The sequence below is a fragment of the Aquarana catesbeiana genome, linkage group LG02, assembly GCF_042186555.1.
Source record: "Aquarana catesbeiana isolate 2022-GZ linkage group LG02, ASM4218655v1, whole genome shotgun sequence".
Taxonomy (NCBI): Eukaryota; Metazoa; Chordata; class Amphibia; order Anura; family Ranidae; genus Aquarana; species Aquarana catesbeiana.
Window position 1 is genome coordinate 130,402,656 of NC_133325.1, and position 20,284 is coordinate 130,422,939.

At 40.8% G+C, this 20,284-nt stretch overlaps 1 protein-coding gene across 4 annotated transcripts in view; it reads left to right on the forward strand.

Moving 5' to 3' along the window:
• Nucleotides 1–20,284, forward strand: part of PSPC1 (paraspeckle component 1) — a 184,584-nt gene that overhangs the window by 39,815 nt on the left and 124,485 nt on the right. For all 4 annotated transcript variants that reach the window (XM_073613470.1, XM_073613471.1, XM_073613472.1 and 1 more), the window contains exons 4-6: nucleotides 1,973–2,169; nucleotides 2,303–2,387; nucleotides 2,472–2,574. In XM_073613470.1, coding sequence (XP_073469571.1) covers nucleotides 1,973–2,169; nucleotides 2,303–2,387; nucleotides 2,472–2,574 — 385 coding nt within the window. The remainder of the gene's footprint in view (nucleotides 1–1,972; nucleotides 2,170–2,302; nucleotides 2,388–2,471; nucleotides 2,575–20,284) is intronic.

Below are 20,284 nucleotides of genomic sequence, written 5' to 3' on the forward strand. Positions count from 1 at the left end.
AGAAAATCTAACAGATCTGCACTTTCTAAAGAATATATAAAGCTGAAGACAGCAGATATACATGTAAAACTTACACAGGGATGAAACAAATCTCCCTACAAATCATTTGAGGCTGTTTACTTCACTGGGTATATGTGAGGGTTTACATCCACTATGAATCGCTAGTAAAAAGGCTTGATTTTAAATCATTTTTAACCACTTCCCGCCCGGCCCATAGCAGATGATGGCCGAGTGGTGGTTCAGTTATCCTGACTGGGCGTCATATGACGTCCAGCAGGATAACATGCCACCGCGGGGGCGCGCATCGCGGCGATTGGTGGAGTGGTGTGGTCTGACACACCGCTCCACCGATCTCGGTAAAGAGCCTCCAGGGGAGGCTTTTTTACCACGTGATCTGCCGTGTCCAATCACGGCTGATCACGATGTCAATAGGAAGAGCTGTTGATCGGCTTTTCCTCACTCGCGTCTGACAGACGCGAGTAGAGGAGAGCCGATCGGCGGTTCTTCTGACGGGAGGGGGGTCCTGCACTGATTCAGCACAGCCCCCCCCTCAGATCACCACACTGGACCACCAGGGATCGCCACTAGGGAAGGGGGCAACATGTGGATGGCCAGGTATGTGCCCAGTCAGTGCCCAATCTGCCCACAAATGGGCACTGATTGGCACCATTATATAGCACTGATGCCCAGCAATGCCACCCTTAGGGGCATCAGTGCCACCCATCAGTGTCAATCGGTGCCACCTGTCAGTGCCCACCTATCAGTGCCCATCCGTGCCACCCATAAGTACCCATCAATGCCATCTACGAATGCCCATCAGTGCCGCCTATGAGTGCCCATCGGTGCCGCCGTGTCAGTGGCTGTCAGTGCAGCCATATCAGTGCCCGTCATTGAAGAAGAAAACGTACTTATTTCCAAAAATTTTTAACAGAAACAAAGAAAAACTTGTTTTTTTTTTTTTTTCAAAATTTTCGGTCTTTTTTTATTTGTTGCGCAAAAAATAAAAACCGCAGAGGTGATCAAATACCACCAAAAGAAAGCTCTATTTGTGGGAACAAAAGGATAAAAAAATTTGAGTACAGTGTAGCATGACTGCGCAATTGTCATTCAAATTGCGACAGCGCTGAAAGCTGAAAATTAGCCTTGGCGGGAAGGTGTCTAAGTGCCTGGTATTGAAGTGGTTAAAGAGCAACTGTTATCTCTGTCCCACAGCGGCTCCTCCTCTTACCTGCTGTTGACTCACCGGTCCCATTCATTTTACTGGGACGGCTGGTGATGCGGCAGTGACACAACAAGGTGAGGGGTTGTGACGACAGCAGGTGAGTAGATGCCTGCCAACAGGCGCTGCCATGATGGTTCTGGAATGACAGGTGCTCTTTAAATGTGAGGACTTATTCTTGCCGGTAGTTAGAATCTTTAATATTTGCAAACAAAATTAAGGTTTCCGATTTAGAAGCATAAGCTGTCAGGTTAGTAAAACAGTGATATCAGAACCGATTCAATCATAGTTTGTAGTGTACATAGATTTGCAAAACAATGGAAATTACGGAATATTCCTGAATTATTTTTTTATGTCATGGTTACTGTGAAATTGTGCGAATGCATCAATGCAGTGCATGTCATCTCCGCTTGCAGAGCTTGGATACATTGAGTTTTCCAAAAATGTAAATATTGCAGAATATATATCCTCATGCTACATAACGAAGTTCTATAACTAAGTTCCATTTTATGCTGCATAAACTAAATTAATAATGTATCTTGAAAAGTATCTTTAGATTTTTACTCAAAGCATTTTATTAAAATTTTGATAAAAATCAAAAAAATCGAGTGAAATAAAAAATATCTGATATCTTAATTAAAAAAAAAAAAAGATTTTTATCCACTCTGCATGCCGCTTAGACAATCTTCAGTAGTTTTTAACTTGGTTTAAAATACATTTGTCCAGTCATAAATCATTTATTTATTTTTTCAGGGAAAGGGAGGAACCCCCACGATTTGCTCAGCCTGGAACATTTGAATTTGAATATGCTTCCAGATGGAAAGCGTTGTATGAAATGGAAAAGCAGCAAAGAGAGCAGGTGGACAGAAATATCAGAGAAGCTAAAGAAAAACTCGAGACTGAGATGGAAGCCGCTCGTCATGAACATCAGCTTATGCTAATGAGACAAGGTGAGAACAGAATCCTTACTAATAGACATGGTTCACTTGTTGCAACTGCATGATGTCTGTATAAAGTATTGCAAAATGCATCAGTTTTAACAGTTTTCTTTAATAGAGAATTTTTTTTTTTCCTCCTTTTTAGATCTTATGCGGCGCCAAGAAGAACTTAGGCGTCTGGAAGAACTGAGAAATCAGGAGCTTCAGAAGCGGAAACAGTTTCATATGAGGTAATCTATTCAGTAATTGGAAAAATGTAAACTAGTTTTTTTTTCTGTGTTTAGACAAAAGTCTTATCTAATATAAACCTTCAGGCACGAAGAGGAGCAGAGACGACGCGAGGAAGAAATGATTCGACAGCGTGAGCAGGAGGATCTTCGGCGGCAGGAAGGTTTTAAGGCAGCTTACATGGACACTGTAAGTAACTGAGTTTTATCTACTAAATTTTTGTTTTGCTAGTTTAGAACTACAGATAGGTTAGGGCATTCAGTGCAGACTTTAACAGCCAATAATGTCATGAGAACACTGCAGTAGAAACGCTTCACCTTTGCGTTTCAGTTGTCAGATTTTGCTAAAAACCTGTTAGTACGGTGTTGCATCCATGTTCTTAGCACAAGGTTTTATGAAAGGACACCTTAGAAACTGCTGTGATATGACTAAAAGGCAGTTTAAAGTCAAAATGAAGACAATATTCTGAATATACCAGCTGGTTGTGGATGCAAGGAAGATGGCCACAGAGAGAGAAAGTAGAGACAAAATTGAGACTAGATGAATGGATCAAATGGCCATGAACCTACCTGTGGGTACCAGCACAAGCCACTAAAGAACAGAATTTCATAGAGGTAATAGTCTAGTCTGAGTGTTCTAGATGGATATAATTTATCCATGGCATCCTTATGCTCATTATGTTATGAGAGTTGCACTAAATATATTTGCATTGACATTTGTGCCAGTAATCCTTTGACAACTTTGGGGAAACGAGAAGATGTTAGATCTAGCTGTTATCAGTTTGATCGCCTTAAAGGACAACTTACCATCCGCCTTCTGGAGAAGCTTCATTCCTAAATGGGTCCCTTCGGTCTGACCTTGGCATTGTACACCTCTGTCCAGTGCCACACAACCTGTACACAAACTCCTAGCTTCAGCAGCATCCTACTGCTAATGCCCACCGCTCACTACCTTCATTTGGCTGGCTAGGTCTGTACGCCTCCAGATTGCTGGGTTACCATGATTATGGTTGGATGCGAACAGGCTGGGGGGGGGGGGTTCTGGGAAGGGCCAGTGGGACTGAATAGAAATAACTGCATTTAATGAATACATTTGTCCTTTAAATTAAGTCTGCTTGTTTTTTGAAAAAAATTACCTTATGTTCACATGCATCCCAAGAGTCTCTGTTAGTGTTGTGTTAAAATATAGTAGCAATCCCTTCCAAAAAAAGTTTAGTGATTTAAAGTGTTACTAAACCCACAGTAAAATCAGTCTATCTGCAGTGTTACTCACTGTGGAACCTAAGGGGTTAATCCTCTGCATTGTGTAAAAAGACTGTTTGATCCTGTATGCACAGATCCTCCTTCCACTGACTTCAGAACATGTCTGGATAAGACAGAGCCTTTGGAGCCAGACTGCACATGCTCAGTTTGGTGTGTATTGCTAGAGAAGTTTTTTTTTTTTTTTTTTCTTGGGAGAGTGCATGTGATCAGCACAGGGCCAATCAGCACTGTCCAGACAAGGTCAGGGGTCTTGGATCCTGATAGGACAGCTCAGTGCAGTATGGAAACCTCCTCCCACAAGCTTTACCAGCAGCTGATAGAAGTCACAAGACTGCTATATACTGCTGATGAGAAAATGTATTTAGCAGTTTATATTTACTAAAAAAATTGCATTTCCATGTTCTGTGTACTGTAGGAGACAAAAACTATAGTGCAGGGTCCTGGGTTTAGTAACACTTTAAGGATCTGTTTAGCTATTGGGGCTTGGCTGAAACACCACCAAATACATCTTTATGAAGTGCTCCACTTGGTGAAATTGTTTTTTTTTTGGTTATATTTTTTTTACTATGTTAACTTGCCGTGGTATTTGTTCCTTTTTGTATCTGATATGGGATACTGTCGAAATTGGGCTAATTTTTATATGTAAGTTTGTGTACAGTGCTAGAACTCTAAATAGGCAGAACAAGTGTGCGTGTGGAAAGGTTTCTAAAAAATATATATCTCTCGAGGAACTTCAAGAAAAATGCCAAGCTATAAGCCATGATAAATTCTGTTCTTTGAATCACTGGTCATTGATCATCATCCCTATAAAAGACCTCTGTATCAAGGCCCAATTTCAGCCAACTTTTTTTTGCATTTGAACTATCTGCTTCTTACTTTGGTCTGTGAGCCAATTACTAAGAGTTGGGACAGGAAGTGATGGCTGTGGGGCCAAATCAGTTTTTGCTGTAAAATTCGGGGAAGGGTTAGGAATCGTTGTATTATTGTTTGGGTCTTGTTTGCTGTCTTAGTGTTAACTGCCCCCCCTTTCCCCAACTTCTCTTCTTACTGTTACTGGGAGAGAGAGCGTTAAAATCTAACAGGTTCAGGGGCAACAATAAACACTTAGTGTAACAGGATAGTTTTTTACTCTAGTCGCACTTATTCAAAGCAAAAAAAGTTTTGGCTAGAATTTCACTTTTAAACTACATTTCAGACCCTACAAAAAGTTGCTGTGCAGTTTCAACTAAATGTAAAAAAAAAAAAGTTTAATTGAAAGTGAAAAATGTTGATTATTGTGCCAATAAATTAAGTCTTTAAAGTCAACTGTGTTGTACCTTCGTACTGTACATGGAAGCCGCAGCCCCATTCATTCCTGTGGGCATGCCATACTCAGAGCGATCCAGGAACTTACAGGAAATCTGTACAAAGTCTGTCTGAGTGCTATTGTGATATATATTTTTTTTTTTTTATACTTTCTAATTTTAATTCTGTTGTTGTGTAAATGAAATGTTTGCAAATTTGGCAAATACAGTCCACTTTCATATTAAAGATCTGTTATTTGTTGAAATGATTCTAATGTATGTATATGTTCCTATTCCCTGTGCATGTTAAGAGAAATTGGTTGGTCTAATATTTGTATTTTGCTACAAGGCATCTCACATTTTCATTATGCAGTTATGAACACTATTCACAAAGAAAATGATTTGAATTTTACAATGGTAATAGTTCACATCCATGCTATGCTAGATATGTATATTGAAATGGCTGTTAAAGGAACATGATCTTAACATGGTCTTTGTCTAAATGATCACATTTTCCATACATGCTTCTTAAAAAATGCTTTTTAATTTTGCAATGTCTGTATAAAATGTGTATGTATACATTTAGATCATGTCTATTCATAATATTGGCGTTGGTAAATAGTTTGAAGTGTCCTTTATTACATTATGAAATTTAAGCATTAACTGATAACCATTTCCTGGAAAAAATCCTGAAATCTTTTTTTGACAATATATTTAGTGTTGGCATTGACTTTGGTTTTCTGCTAAAAGAAGTTACTATTAAGAAGCAAAATCTTAGTACCTAGAGATTTGTTTCCTGTGCAGCCTTAGCACTTAAAAAACATTTGAGTTTTCTTGCCTAGTTGCTGCTGACAATCTGTTTTAATGTAAACTTTTTTAGTTTGCTAGTAATAAAATGTTTGTTGAAATATTAGCTATGTGTAGAAATGTTGTTACTGTCTCTTATGAATGTGAGAGGGATAACAAAACGTGATTGTAAAGCTTTGGTTATTTAAAAAAATAACCGCATCAAATAACCCCCCTAGGAGAAGCACACCCCCTGGGCGGGGGGGGGGGGGGGTGGGGTTTACCTTGTGGGTGCGTTCCTGAGTCCATCATTCGGCATCTATAGCTGCCGCATGTATGGCTTGGCACCGGCGCCCGCGTCGGATTTGATTGGCGGCAGCGCTGCTTTCAATCCAATCAAGAGCCGAGAACCCCGGACAGAGGGACAGCGTGTCCCCGCCGGGTGAAATTCCAGGGCTCAGGTAAGTAAAGCGGGGGGGCAGGGGGCCAGTCACCGGTCACTGCCAGGTGTTTTTTCACCTTAGTGCATAGTTTTACAACCCCTTCAAATCCATTTGTAGAATATAACCGTAAAAAAAAATTAATACCCATGCATCCAAAACGGCCTTCACTTTCTTCTTCCTTTTGATATAGTTGACCACCACCTCATTTTCCCCCCCAAAAAAACGTTACCCTTGACCTCTAAGACACTCTGCCCTTTTCTGGTTCTCCTCATACTTATCAAAGTGTTCGGCTCTTCTCCTTTCTCTTCTCTGTATTCTCTATCTACATCTCCTCCCTTGCTCGCTAGATAACTTCCCACACAGCTTCCAATACCAGCTCTATGCTGACGACACCCAATTGTCTATACACTTAACCTCACTCCTTCAGTCACCTCTTTGTATTCCGAACTGGCATATCAGTATAGTTATCTCACCACTTCCAAAACTAAATCTGAGCTCCTAGTATTCAGCCCTCATTTCTCCTGCAGCCTCTTTCCTATACTTTATCAGCATCAATAATACAACGATCAGTCCCTCCCCTCCCCTTCTCTTCTCCAATGATGTTCTCACCAACCTGCTCATTCACTCCCTTGTTTTCTCTCATCCTGCGGATTGCAATTCCTACCTCATTGGCTTACTTTTACACAGGCTATCCCCCTTTAGTCTATTCTGAATGCTGCTGCCTGACTCGTCTACTTTACCAACCAATTCAAAATGCCAACATCATGCAAAGCCATTCACAAATCTGCCCCGAGCTACATACCAGTATTGTTCCAAAATATCACCCAAAAGGTCCTCTCCTTTAGCCCACTTGCATCCAGGACTTCCCCAGAGCCTATCCTTTCCTCTGGAACTCCCTATCCCAAGCTGTCTGGCTATCTTACTCTGTTCATTTTCATGATGCCTGATAGCTCATCTTTTCAGGGAAGTCTATCCTGCCTCCTTATTAGACTGTAAGCTCTCGAGCAGGGCCCTCCTAACCTATTTTATTGTAACTGTACTTTTAACTATGCTTATTTTGTAAACTGACGCTGTATAAATGTTATATTTAGGATAATCATATAAACTCTAAATTCTAAGGGAAAGTTTGAGGGGTGAGTGTAAATGTAGCGCTAATGGAAACTGTGTGAAACAGCTGAGTGGACCAAAATATGAGAAAATATGAGAAAACATGTAAATACACATAAAAAAAATGTGATCAATAAACCAACAAGTCCCAATGAGTGATAAATCTCAGAAGAGTCAATAGAAGGAAGGGTGGTGTATGCACCGCAAATAAAAAAAGGTGTATATCAAGTTGAAGGCTTCCTCATGTAGACAGGAACACCAGGTATGATAACAGCAAGTATCACAGAAGAGAAATAATGAATGGGTACTCTTACCGGAACCAATGGATCTGGATGTCAGCGACACCAGATCAAACAGGCATGGACAGAAACAGCTTGTAGTATCCTGAGATGGTCAGCAAGAAGGTTGGAACAGGCACCGGTATCATCGAGAGTCAGCTCTTCAATCGAATCACCACAGGGGAATCAGCCCTTGGGCCAGTGATGATCGGATGGGTGGAATAAGAATGTTCATGGTGAAGGAATAATGAGAAAAAATGCTCCAGATGGTGCAGATCAAAAGTAAATCAGGTATTTATTTTCATCAAACCAGCGTATGACATAAAATTGTGATCACAGTTATATAAATATAAATGCATAAAGTTAGCAATGTGGGGGAGTTATTTGATGCCCCTGTAGAAGACCTATTAGGACGGAACGCGTAGGGATTTGCCTTTTGGCTCTCCACATTGCTTTTTTAACTGTTATCACAACTTTGTCATTATACGCTGGTTTTATGAAAATAAATACCCGATTTACTTTTGATCTGCACCATCTGGAGCATTTTTTCTCTTTATTCCTTCACCATAAACATGCTTATTCCACCCATCCGGTCATCATTGGCCCAAGGGCTGATTCCCCTGTGGCGATTCGATTGGAGAAGAGCTGACTCTCAATGATACCTGTGCCTGTTCCAACCTTCTTGCTGACCATCTCAGGATACTACAAGCTGTTCCTGTCCATGCCTGTTTGATCTGGTGTCGCTGACATCCAGATCCATTGGTTCCGGTAAGAGTACCTATTCATTATTTCTCTTCTGTGATACCTGCTGTTAACAACATACCTGGTGTTCCTGACTGTCTACTTGAGGATGCCTTCAACTTGATGTACACCTTTTTTCATTTGCGGTGTATACACCACCCTTCCTTCTATTGACTCTTTCGTGATTTATCACTCATTGGGACTTGTTGGTTTATTGATCACATTTTGTATATGTGCATTTACATGTTTTATCATATTTTGGTCCACTCAGCTGTTTCACACAGTTTCCATTAGCGCTACATTTTCACTTACAACTTGTTTATGAATTTTAGTCACATTCGTATGTAGCTGCTTAATCATTACCATCTTTTTCTTATTTTTCTTGTAATAGTGCAGTATTCTTTTTTGAGTATTTAAAGATTGAGGGGTACCAACTGCAAGGGTAAAATCTGCTCCCCCTTTCTGCAGAGTTACTTTGGTGATCCTAACATTCTTATAGTGCACTCTGATATAATGGCATTCTTTAGGGTGGTTGGGGATGCGGTGGAATTCGGTCTCCTAATTCCTGATCCCTTTTAAGGAAAAATGGGTAAAAAAAAAAGTGAGTCCAAAGATCAAAGTGGTAACTTTGATATTTTTTTGCCGTGCTCTGTTCCATTACTCCTTGCCTGTTTGCTACACTCCTGATGGTGCAGAGGTGGGACGAATATGGATTAATTGCTTCAGTCAATAAGCCTATTCGTCTTCACTTCAGTTTTTTCCATAAGTTCCTGCAAGTAGACAAATTCATGTTGGGGTCCACTTGGTTGGTGGCTGCTTCTTCTCAACCAAGGTACTTCCTGGCCTCAGTGGATATCAAGGGTACCTACTTGCATCCTCATTTTTTGGCCTCGCCAGCAGTTTCTGCTATTCCCAGTTGAGGTATGCCACTATTCGTATGTGGAGCTGCCTTTAAACTGTCTAATGTCCCCAGGGTGTTTACCGAGGTGTTGGCTCCAGTTCTGGGGTTGAGGATCAGGGCTATCCCCATCATTGAGTAGCTGTATGCCCTTCACAGGAATCGGTCAGTTCATAAGCTGACATCAAGTGTCCAGCAAGACAGTACGAATCCTAGAGGGGATTCAGCTAGGTGCTAAAACTTTAGAAGCTGGCCTTGATTCGGAAAAATCTCCTAAAGTATTTAGGCTTAGTATTCAACATGTAAGAGAAATGCCTGCTTCTAAGCTGAGGCAGAGTCCTTGAAGTCATTGGAAAGTCACTCGATCCTAGCATGCATGAAAGTCCTGAGTTGGTAGCTGCATTCAGAGTGGTCTTCTATGCCCAGTTTTACTCTGCAGCTCAATGTCCTGTTGGTATGACACACACCAGGAGTCCTTAGGTTGACCCAGTGCATCTGACTCCCAAGACCAGGTAGGCTCTGCAATAGTGAATATCCACACAGATACTGGATAATATTTTCTTTCCAATACAAAGGTCTGGAAGTTAGACACCAGCTTGGGGGGCTGGAGGGGGGTTCTGGGGTTCATCATGAGTGGAAGTGCCGATCGACATTTGTCTTCAATTGATTCAGCTGACTCTGGTAGACTGGACTGACTTCATGTTTGGCCCTTTCCACTGCACACATTGATGGCATGGAAAGTTGGCAGGCAGAATTTCTCATCTGTCAGCTGAATCCAAGGGAATGCACTCTTCACCCGGAGGTGTTTGCAGAGATTTGTCTGCTCCTGATCTCTAAAAACTGGACGCGTTTGTGTCCTGAACCAGGGGCCCTGAGGCATTTGCAGTAGATGCCCTGGTGTAACCCCTTGGAATCAGTTTTTATCTGATCTGTGCCCTTCATCAAGTGACCCAGGAGGGCTGCTACTTGGTCTTGTCTTCACATGTTTACAAAATTGTACCTGGTAGATTTTTATTTCTCTCACCAGTTTTGGGCGAAAGATCTTGCAGGTGGCTTTGTAGTCAGATTTCCCTTTTTGTTCTATGTTTGGGTTTAGGCATGTTTGCCTTGTTGCCCAACCCTTCATGTTCAAAGCTGTGGAACACATCCCAAGTAGTCATGAATATCTAAGTCCTCTGTGCCCTGGGATATACAATTAAATGTATTTTTTTTATTTGTCAGACATTGACATATAGGTAATGATCAATTGGCAAGAAGTGTTCTGCCCATTACTTCATCAAACCAATGGTATTGAGACTAATACAGAAATGTGAACCAACCGTACGACCCTTCCATGGGCCTGGCAGAGGTCCCTTTTAAAGAATACAATGCACTTATAATGCGAAGGGTAGAACATACATAGTTACATAGTAGGTGAGGTTGAAGAAAGACACAAGTTCATCAAGTCCAACCTATGTGGGTGATTATATGTCAGTATTACATTGTATATCCCTGTATGAGGTGCTTATCTAATAGTTTCTTGAAACTATCAATTCCCCCCTGCTGAGACCACCTCCTGTGGAAGGGAATTCCACATCCTTGCCGCTCTTACCTCTGCTTGGTGTATACAATTACCATAAAACATACAAACATAACCCAGAAGGCCCTTGAACTGGGTTACCCTTCCCATGCAGATCCCCCCTGGGAGACCATAAGAAGTCTACAAGCAATGTGGAGGAGTGGATATTAAGGGGAGAAGGCAAGGACACTAAGACCCCTCCTCTTGTCTGTTTGCTCCAAAAACAAAGGCATAGCTGAGTTTGGGTGGGTTTATGCTTGTGCAGGATTCCTGCCTTTTTTTTAGCCAGTCTATCTACCCGAGGATGGTGGCCAAATAGTAATGAACAGACAAGTCGTTTGTGTCCTGGCATATGTATTAAATGCGCTGTATGTCATTAACTTTACTGAATGAATTTCATCTTGGATTGCATGGTGTCATTGAAAATTGTCAGAAGGGACACATGCAGATTGCAGGGGAAGGAGAGAGGTCCTACAATAGGGGATATTGATTTTGACATGTACAATGAGGACTTGCTTTGTTCAGTTTTCATTTGAAAGGTTTACAACTATTTTAGGCTATTGTGTGGCCCTTTGGGTGTGTCAGGGGCCACACTTGAGTCGCATTCCTTCCCACATAAGAGCCCCTGGCATACAGCATGTGCATGGCAGCAGAGGCAACCTAGTTTCAGACAAAATTAGAAGCCAGCACACCAGTAAACTTATGAAGAAAAACCTTCGTTTTCACACTATGCCTCAGTAAAGCTTTTTGTTGCAAGTTCTGGCTTTTCTGAGACTGCACTTTTGAGGCCCCTATATTTACGAAGTTTATCAACATTGCCGTTGGTATCAAAAAAGGCCTAGTTTAAGCTTCAGAAATAACTTCTTTTGCAAAGCATTTAATGGCCATCTACAAGCAGGTAGAGAGGAAAAGGATTAAGGAACTAATAATGGTTTTGAAGAAAAATTTGGCTTTGCAATTTTGCATGATTTATTTCCACTACCTGTTTTTTGTTACATGCAATAAAATATCAGCACAATGACCTTCATAGTGTTGCTTCTTTATTATATTTGGTTCTCTAAACTGTTTTTTCTTTTTAAAACAGTGGTCAGGAGTTAGTTTTTTGTTTTTGTTTTTTTTTTTTTTTGTTTTTTTTAAATGCAGCACATCCATATGAAGCTTTTTTTGCACTGCTGACAGAGTTGGCACTCTTGTCTAGGGTACACAGATGACCTTTTGCTGACAAGTATAGATGTGTGCAGGTCCATCCCCACACCCAGGTTTTAAATGTTTAAAGCAGTGGTCTCAACTGCAGCCTGGGGGCCAGATGCGGCCCTTTGCTTGCCTTTATCCAGCCCTTAGGGCACTATTCCTCCCACTGATATGAGACACTATAATGCTAACTGACACCAACAATGGGGCACTATTCTTCCCAATGCCGTCAGTGGTGGGGCACTATTCTTCCCAATGCCAGGAAAATTTCCATTCCCACTGGCCACAATTCGGCCCCCTAAAGTCTGAAGGATAATAAAATGGTCCTTTTGTTTACAAAGTTTGGAGACCCCCTGGTCTAAATTTCCTTTAATTTACTTAGGATATCAAATAGATTTATTCAAATTAACCTGATATCAGTACTGTTAAAGTCAAGCGGTATTGTGACCAGTTTTTGTGACAATCTTTTTGTATTGTTCGTGTCTGGCACTGACACTGGCAGTGACAATCAGGGATATGGGATAAGCCTATACTTTTTACTTATAGATGTTAAGCATTTCGAAAAATGTTGACATGGAGGTTTATTATCACTAAGTGCTTGCACATGCTATCTTTTAACAAAAAATAATATATGCTGTAGAGCAGGGTTTCTTAACCTGTGATACGCGTATGTGCAGCAAGAGCGGGGGGGTCAGGGTGGCAATCATCGCTCTGATGCCGGGTAAAGAGTCTGCATTAATGTAGGGGCGGCTTGTTGTATTTTTTTATTTGCAGACCTGCCTTTGTACTGTGGAAGTGTTAACCCCTTCATGCTGCATGACAAAGGGGTTAATAAACACTGACACTGGTGCCATTAATTGCCACTGGTCACTAATGCATCAGTGACCAATGGCAATACATTAACCCCTTCCATGTTGTATATTACAAATAGCATTGTTGATTAATATAGTTACATAAGTAGGTGAGTTTGAAAAGACACAAGTCTGTCAAGTCCAACCTAAGTTAGGGTGTTTCATTATTCTAAAGATGTGATTTTCATATGACTTTGCTTACGCCCTGAGTCCCAGTGATGTAAAAGAGAGAGATATCAAATTTCAAGAAGATTGGATAATGTTTTAGGGGTTGCACACATTGATCACTTTTATCAAAGCAAAGTCGGTGGGCTTCACATGATAAGCAGTCATATACAACAATGCTGGATGAAGAAAGTCCCGTTCAAGGCTTTCTAGAAGAACGAGTGAAAATGGTTAACTACATCCAAAATGTCCTAAAAGACGGAAGTCATTCAAGAGAAAACTACAAAGAGTTATTACAACTCTCTCCTGTACCTAGGAGGGTGGTCTAAAAATGACTTCAGTTTCAGGATCCCATGGGCACTGCATCAAGCAAGGTGGATGGCAAAGGCAATATATGCACTTAAAATTGTCCTTCACTAAACCGTTAAATATTCCTCAATGACAATTGGAATGAAACTGGTTGCACGTTTTGACAGCCTCATATATGTTCGCTTTTGGCATGAGGCAATTGGAAGTCGATGGGCTCCAAAGAATGATTTGGATATGCTACAGCTTTTGAGCACTTACCCAGATGCAGACGTCAAAAAATGTGCTCTCACAGTTGCTAAGAGACCCCTTTTGGTATCTAACAGAAACAAAGGTAGGATTGGCTTTTTTGGATGAACGTATTACTCAGGAAAATATGACTAAAAATTTAGAAACCAAACCTGCAAAGAAAAGAAGTGAAACGATTAGAGGGTAAAAACATGTGTGTGTGGTGTTTTTTTTTTTTTTTTTTTTTTTTTTTTTTTTTTAAGGAAGACCTGAGTCATTTAGTTACTAATAAAACAAAGACGTTCTTTGAATTGTTTGGGATCCACGACGCGACAGAGTACTGCAGTGATTCTCTAAGAAGCCATGTGAACGCTCTTAAGGTCCAATGATGCCACAGAAAGAGGAATTGCTCTGATAAAAAAGTATAACGAATCGGCCAGGGATGAACAACAAAAACAATTCTTGACTTTAGTAGAGCATCACAGAAAAGTCGTCACCAAGCGAACAAAACAAGGGATTACATTGTTCAAAGTTGATTAATATAACACATGTTTTGCCTATCATATTGCCTATCAATCTTGGTGTATAGTTTTAATAGTATTTTAAGTTTGATTTCTAGTTTTCCCAATAAAAGTAATTAACATTGAAAAATCATATTTTTTGCCTACTTTTACAAAACGGATCAAAGTGTGCAACCTTTAAATATTATCCAATCTTCTTGAAATTTAGCATGTATTACTTTTTACATCACTCACTCGGGGCATAAGCAAAGTCTGCAAAAATTTTACAGTTTATTTTTTTCCATTAGAAAATGAAACGCCCTAACCTATGTGTGTGATTTTATAAGTCAGTATTACATTGTCTGTCCCTGTATATTTTGGTCATTCAGGTGCTTATCTACAGTGCCTTGCAAAAGTATTAACCCCCTTGGCCTATTACCTATTTTGTTACATTACAGACTTTAGTTAAATCTGTTTTTTAATCTGAATTATATGTGATGGATCAGAACACAATAGTCTAGTCTAAGTTGGTGAAGTAAAATTTAGAAAAATGTATACATAAAACTATTTTTCAGAAATAAAAACTGATAATTGGCATGTGCGTATGTATTTACCCCCTTTGTTATGAAGCCCATAAAAAGCTCTGGTGCAATCAATTACCTTCAGAAGTCACATAATTGGTGACATGATGTCCACCTGATAGTCACGTGACATGTGACGCAACACGTCGGGAGGAGCCTAGTGACGTCATCCATAGTGCTGTAGTGTTACTTGTGGCTCAGCGCGAGGAGGATATTGGTGGACGGCTGACTGCTCTATGCGCTTTTACAATAGATTGTTACAAGTGAGTGCATCTGCTTTATTCCCAAGAGCATAGTTAACAGCATATTGCGCAATGAATGTCTTTCTATTTCTAATTGCATGATTGGAATACATTACTGGAGATGAGTAACAGCAGATTACCGGTATAAACAGATGATTAACAGCGGATCACCAGCCTAAACAGTGAGCTGACAGAGATTGCAATTTTAACATATGCCTTAAAGGAGACATTTATTCAACCTGAGTGTCCTCTGATTTATCTGCGTCCTAATCCACATTTGTTTTAATATTTATAATGCAGTAGGTGGACTTGTGATTTCCATTAGATTGCTGCAAGCTATTGGTTACAATTTATTAAGTTTTTAGAGCACATCACTAATTTAATTATACATTTGTTTAGCATATTTTTTAGCACAAATGAAGCAGAGTATTTAGCACACTTTTTAATTTACCGTATTTATCGGCGTATAACACGCGCCAGCGTATGACACGCACCCCAAGTTTAGGAGAGAATTTTAAGGAAAAAAACTTTTAGGAGGGAAGTTTAAGGAAAAGAAACTTACATTAAAATGCCCATCAATGCAGCCTCATCAGTGTTCATCTGCAGCCTTGTCAATGTCATTGCAGCCTTTTCAGTGTCAGTGCAGCCTTGACCCAGTGTCCATTGCAGCCTTGTCAGTGCAGCTTTGCCTCAGTGCAACCTTGACAGTGCAGCTTTGCTCCAGTGCAGCCTTGACAGTGCAGCTTTGCTCCAGTGCAGCCTTGACAGTGCAGCTTTGCTCCAGTGCAGCCTTGTCAGTGCAGCCTTGCCCCAGTGGTCAGTGCAGCCTTGCCCCCAGTGTCCATGCCTACCGCCGCCGCCATACACATAGCTGCATGTAGTTTTAAATATGGCGCCGCGGAGTTCGGAGGGACTCTGCGCCGGTGGAACTGAAAGAACGCCGCCGAGATACACATAGTTGAGTGTATTCGGCGCTTTCCGGCGCCGCTCACAGTCCCGCCCTATGATGGACATAAAACAGGTCCAATGGCGGGACTGGGCGTGACTGTGAGCGGCGCCGGAAAGAGACGAATACACTCGACTATGTGTATCTCGGCTCTGTGATTTCACATAGCGAGTAGTTTTAAATATGGCACCGCGGAGTTCGGAGGGACTCGGCGGCGCTCGTTCAGCTCCGCCGAGTCCCTCCGAACTCCGCAGCGCCATATTTAAAACTACTCGCTATGTGAATGTCGGCGATCGCCGCCGATAGCTCACAATTAGCGGGGATGGGCGTATAACACGCACCCACGATTTTCCCCTGATTTTAAGGGGAAAGTGCGTGTTATACGCCGATTAAATACGGTAATTTGATTATATGTTTTAAGTTTTAATAGTGGCATCAGAGCACTAAGTAAAGGTGCAGCTTTATGCAGATTAATTTATAGTGGTTTTGTATACGGAATACATCCGAGTGTATTATTGGCACGCAAGGAATTTTTTGAATCACCATGATTTAGCACATTTATTTTTAAGAATTCTTGAACAGACGCATAGAAACACAATTTCTCACAATCACAAATTATTCACTGTCAGAATCCATGAAGCGCTTTAGTTTTATTACTTTATATGTCCACCTGTGTGCAATCTAAGTGTCACGTGATCTGTCATTACATATACACCCCTTTTTGAAAGGCCCCACAGGCTGCAACACCTAAGCAAGACGCATCACTAACCAAACACTGCCAAGGAACTCTCCAAACAAGTAAGGGACAATGTAGCTGAGAAGTACAAGTCGGGGTTAGGTTACAAAAAATATATTGATCCCCTAGGATTTGATCCCTAGGAGCACCATCAAATCTATCATAACCAAATGGAAAGAACATGGCACAACCGCAAACCTGCCAAGAGACGGCACACCAAAACTCACGGATTGGGCAAGGAGGGCATTTATCGTAGAGGCAGCACAGAGACCAAAGGTAACCCTGGAGGAGCTTCAGGGTTCCACAGCAGAGACTGGAGTATCTGTACATAGGACGACAATAAGCCATACGCTCCATAGAGTTGGGCTTTATGGCAGAGTGGCCAGAAGAAAGCCATTACTTTCAGCAAAAAACAAAATGGCATGTTTTGAGTTTGCGAAAAGGCATGTGGTAGACTCCCAAAATGTATGGAGGAAGGTGCTCTGGTCTGAGACCAAAATTGAACCTTTTGGCCATCAAAGAAAACACTATGGCGCAAACCCATCACATCACTCAAAGAACACCATTAGCAGTCGGGACTGGGAAACTGGTCAGAGTTGAGGGAAAGATGGATGGTGCTAAATACAGGTTTATTCTTGAGCAAAACCTGTACCGCTCTGTGTGATTTGAGGCTAGGACGGAGGTTCATCTTCCAGCATGACAACGACCCCAAACACACTGCTAAAGCAACACTTGAGTGGTTTAAGGGGAAACATGTAATTGTGTTGGAATGGCCTAGTCAAAGCCCAGACCTCAATCCAATAGAAAATCTGTGGTCAGATTTAAAGATTGCTGTTCACAAGCGCAAACCATCCAACTTGAAGGAGCTGGAGCAGTTTCGCAAGGAGGAATGGGCAAAAATCCTGTGGTAGGATGTGGCGAGACTTATCCAAAGCGACTAGGAGCTGTGATGGCCGCAAAAGGTGGCTCTGCAAAGTATTTACTTTTAGTGGGCTGAATAGTTATGCACGTTGACTTTCTGTTATTTTGTCCAATTTGTTGTTTGCTTCACAATAAAAAAAAAAAAAAAAAAAAAAGTTGTGGGCATGTTCTGTAAATTAAATGATGCAAATCCTCAAACAATCCGTGTGTGTTCCAGGTTGTGAGGCAACAAAATATGAAAAATGCCAAGGGGGTGAATACTTTTGCAAGGCACTGTAATAGCTGCTTGAAACTAGCGATGCCCCCAGCTGAGACCACCGCCTGTGGAAGGGAATTCCACATCCTGGCCGCTCTTACAGTAAAGAACCCTCTACGTAGTTTATGGTTAAACCTCTTTTCTTCTAATTTTGAGTGGCCATGTTTCTTGTTGAACTCCCTTCCGCGAAAGTTTTATCCCTATTGTGGGGTCACCAGTATGGTATTTGTAAATTGAAATCATATCCCCTCTCAAGTGTCTCTTCTCCAGAGAGAATAAGTTCAGTGCTCGCAACCTTTCATCATAACTAATGTCCTCCAGACCCTTTATTAGCTTTGTTGCCCTTTCTTTGTACTCGCTCCATTTCCAGTACATCCTTCCTGAGGACTGGTGCCCTGAACTGGACATTATACTCTAGGTTAAGCTCCCCCAAACAGTTAAAGTGGTTTTAAAGGCTGAAGGTTTTTCACCTTCATGCATTCTATGGGCACTGGTGAGGCTGCATTTGATTTTGCACACAAACAAAAACCATCTCGAAAAGGCGCAGAAATCATCCCAAACAAATGCGCATATATATATATATATATATATATATATATATATATATATATATATATATATATATATATATATATATATATATATATATATATATAATATATATATACACACAAAAACCATGACACCCAAACAATAGAAATTACTTTCTTGCGACAGGGGTACTAGGAAATTTTTTGATCTGCAGCGGTACTTCACCATAAAAGGTTGAGAAACACTGCTGTAGAGGTCCTGAATACAAGTATTCTGTACATTATTCTTGACTAGAGTTTGATCCTTTTCCTCAGTGCCACATTGCATTCATGCTAATGGCCCACACACAAGTGCATTGTGGAATGCTAGAGCGCTAACCTTCTCCGATGTTCCAAGGGTGCACAGATAAAATTTTGTTTGTTAGATGTGTGCAGAACCTGTACAGGGTTTAAATGATTTTAATTGAAACTAATAGGATATGAATTTAATTTATTCATATTGCCATGTTATGGTTGATAAATATGTAGCATCATTTTAAATGCTCCATAACCGCAAATTACTTATTGGAAGAAGTAAATTATGGTGTGAGCATGCGTGCATATGTTGGGAATAGTTGTTTTCCCTGAGATGTATAGGTGTGTATATGTATGTGTGTGTGTGTATATGTATATATATGTGTGTGTATGTGTGTGTGTATAATATATATTCTCAAACCTTTTCATGCTACTACTAAGGGCACTTTCACACTAGGGGGGGCTTCGGCGGTAACCCCTGCTAGCGGCTGAAAAGTGTGCAAAGCGCTTCGTGTATATATATATATATATATATATATTATGAGATTTTCACCGCTCCCACAACACCCCAAAGATGCTGCTTGCAGGACCTTTTTTCCCATCCTGAAGGCACTCATGCTTTCACACTGGGGTGGCAGGGGAGGCGTTTTTCAGGCGCTTTACAGTCGCTATTTTTAGCCCTTTAGCGCCTGAAAAATGTCTTCGTGTGAAAGTAGCCAAAGAGCAAGACTGGATGGCTTGCCACAAAATGTCATTTTATGTGACAATAGATGTCGTTTTTATATGGTAAATCGATCTAATTATAATTTAAGATTGCCTTAACTCTGGGGCTTGTGGTGAAGAGGAAGCCAACAAGGCGAGCAGGAAAAAAAAAATACAAAAAAGAAAGCAAAGCTACTGGCAGCACTGCAGGAGAACAAGAACATTCCTTAAATGAGATGTGTGAAAAACCGTGCCACAGGATTTTTATGGACTTTTCTTTACTCTTATCCACAAAGTAGTATTAATATATGAACTGTACTGAGTATCCTCATCAGTGTAGGTGTCTGCATGATTTGTGTTTGAATAAGGTGTGTATATTAACTATTTATTTTGTAAATTTCCATGTGCATATTGTAAAATAAATTGATTTAACTTTGTGTACATAGTAAATGGTTATTTGCCAAACTAGAAGTTTAATGTATGGGAAGACCCATTGAAGATTTAAAGTGGCTGTAAACCTAGTTACACCACGTTTACCTACAGGTAAGCCTATAATAAGGCTTACCTGTAGGTACTGGAAATATTTACTAAACGTGCACGGTTTAGGAGATATCTACCATATGTCCTTGCACCAACGCATTGGCGCATGCGCACTGAAGAAAGGGCACGAGCTGTAACTGGTGTGGGAGTGACGTTGCGTAACTCCAGCCAGTCAGCCCGAGTCTATGGCCCCGGAAGGAAGAGGGGTGAAGATGGATGCGGTCTCCAGTGGGGACAGCGCAGGCTTTGTTTGCAGGTAAGTGGCACATAATGGGCTAGTATGCGATGCATATTAGCCCATTATGCTCTTACTTTGCAGGGAACAAAAGCGGAAGTAAAACCCATGATTCACTACAGTGAATCTTTTTTTTTTTTTTTTTTTTTGTCTGGTCACTCAATTCCTCAAATTCCTAAATGTGAATTTTTCTGTTTTCTGACAGGCAAGATAATTATAGTAAACCTTTACCTTGCCTGGAGTAGGCAAAGTAGATAAATGTCATGTGTTTTCTAGGCCTGGGATGCCCATAGTTTTAAGAAACTTAAGCAGTGGAGCA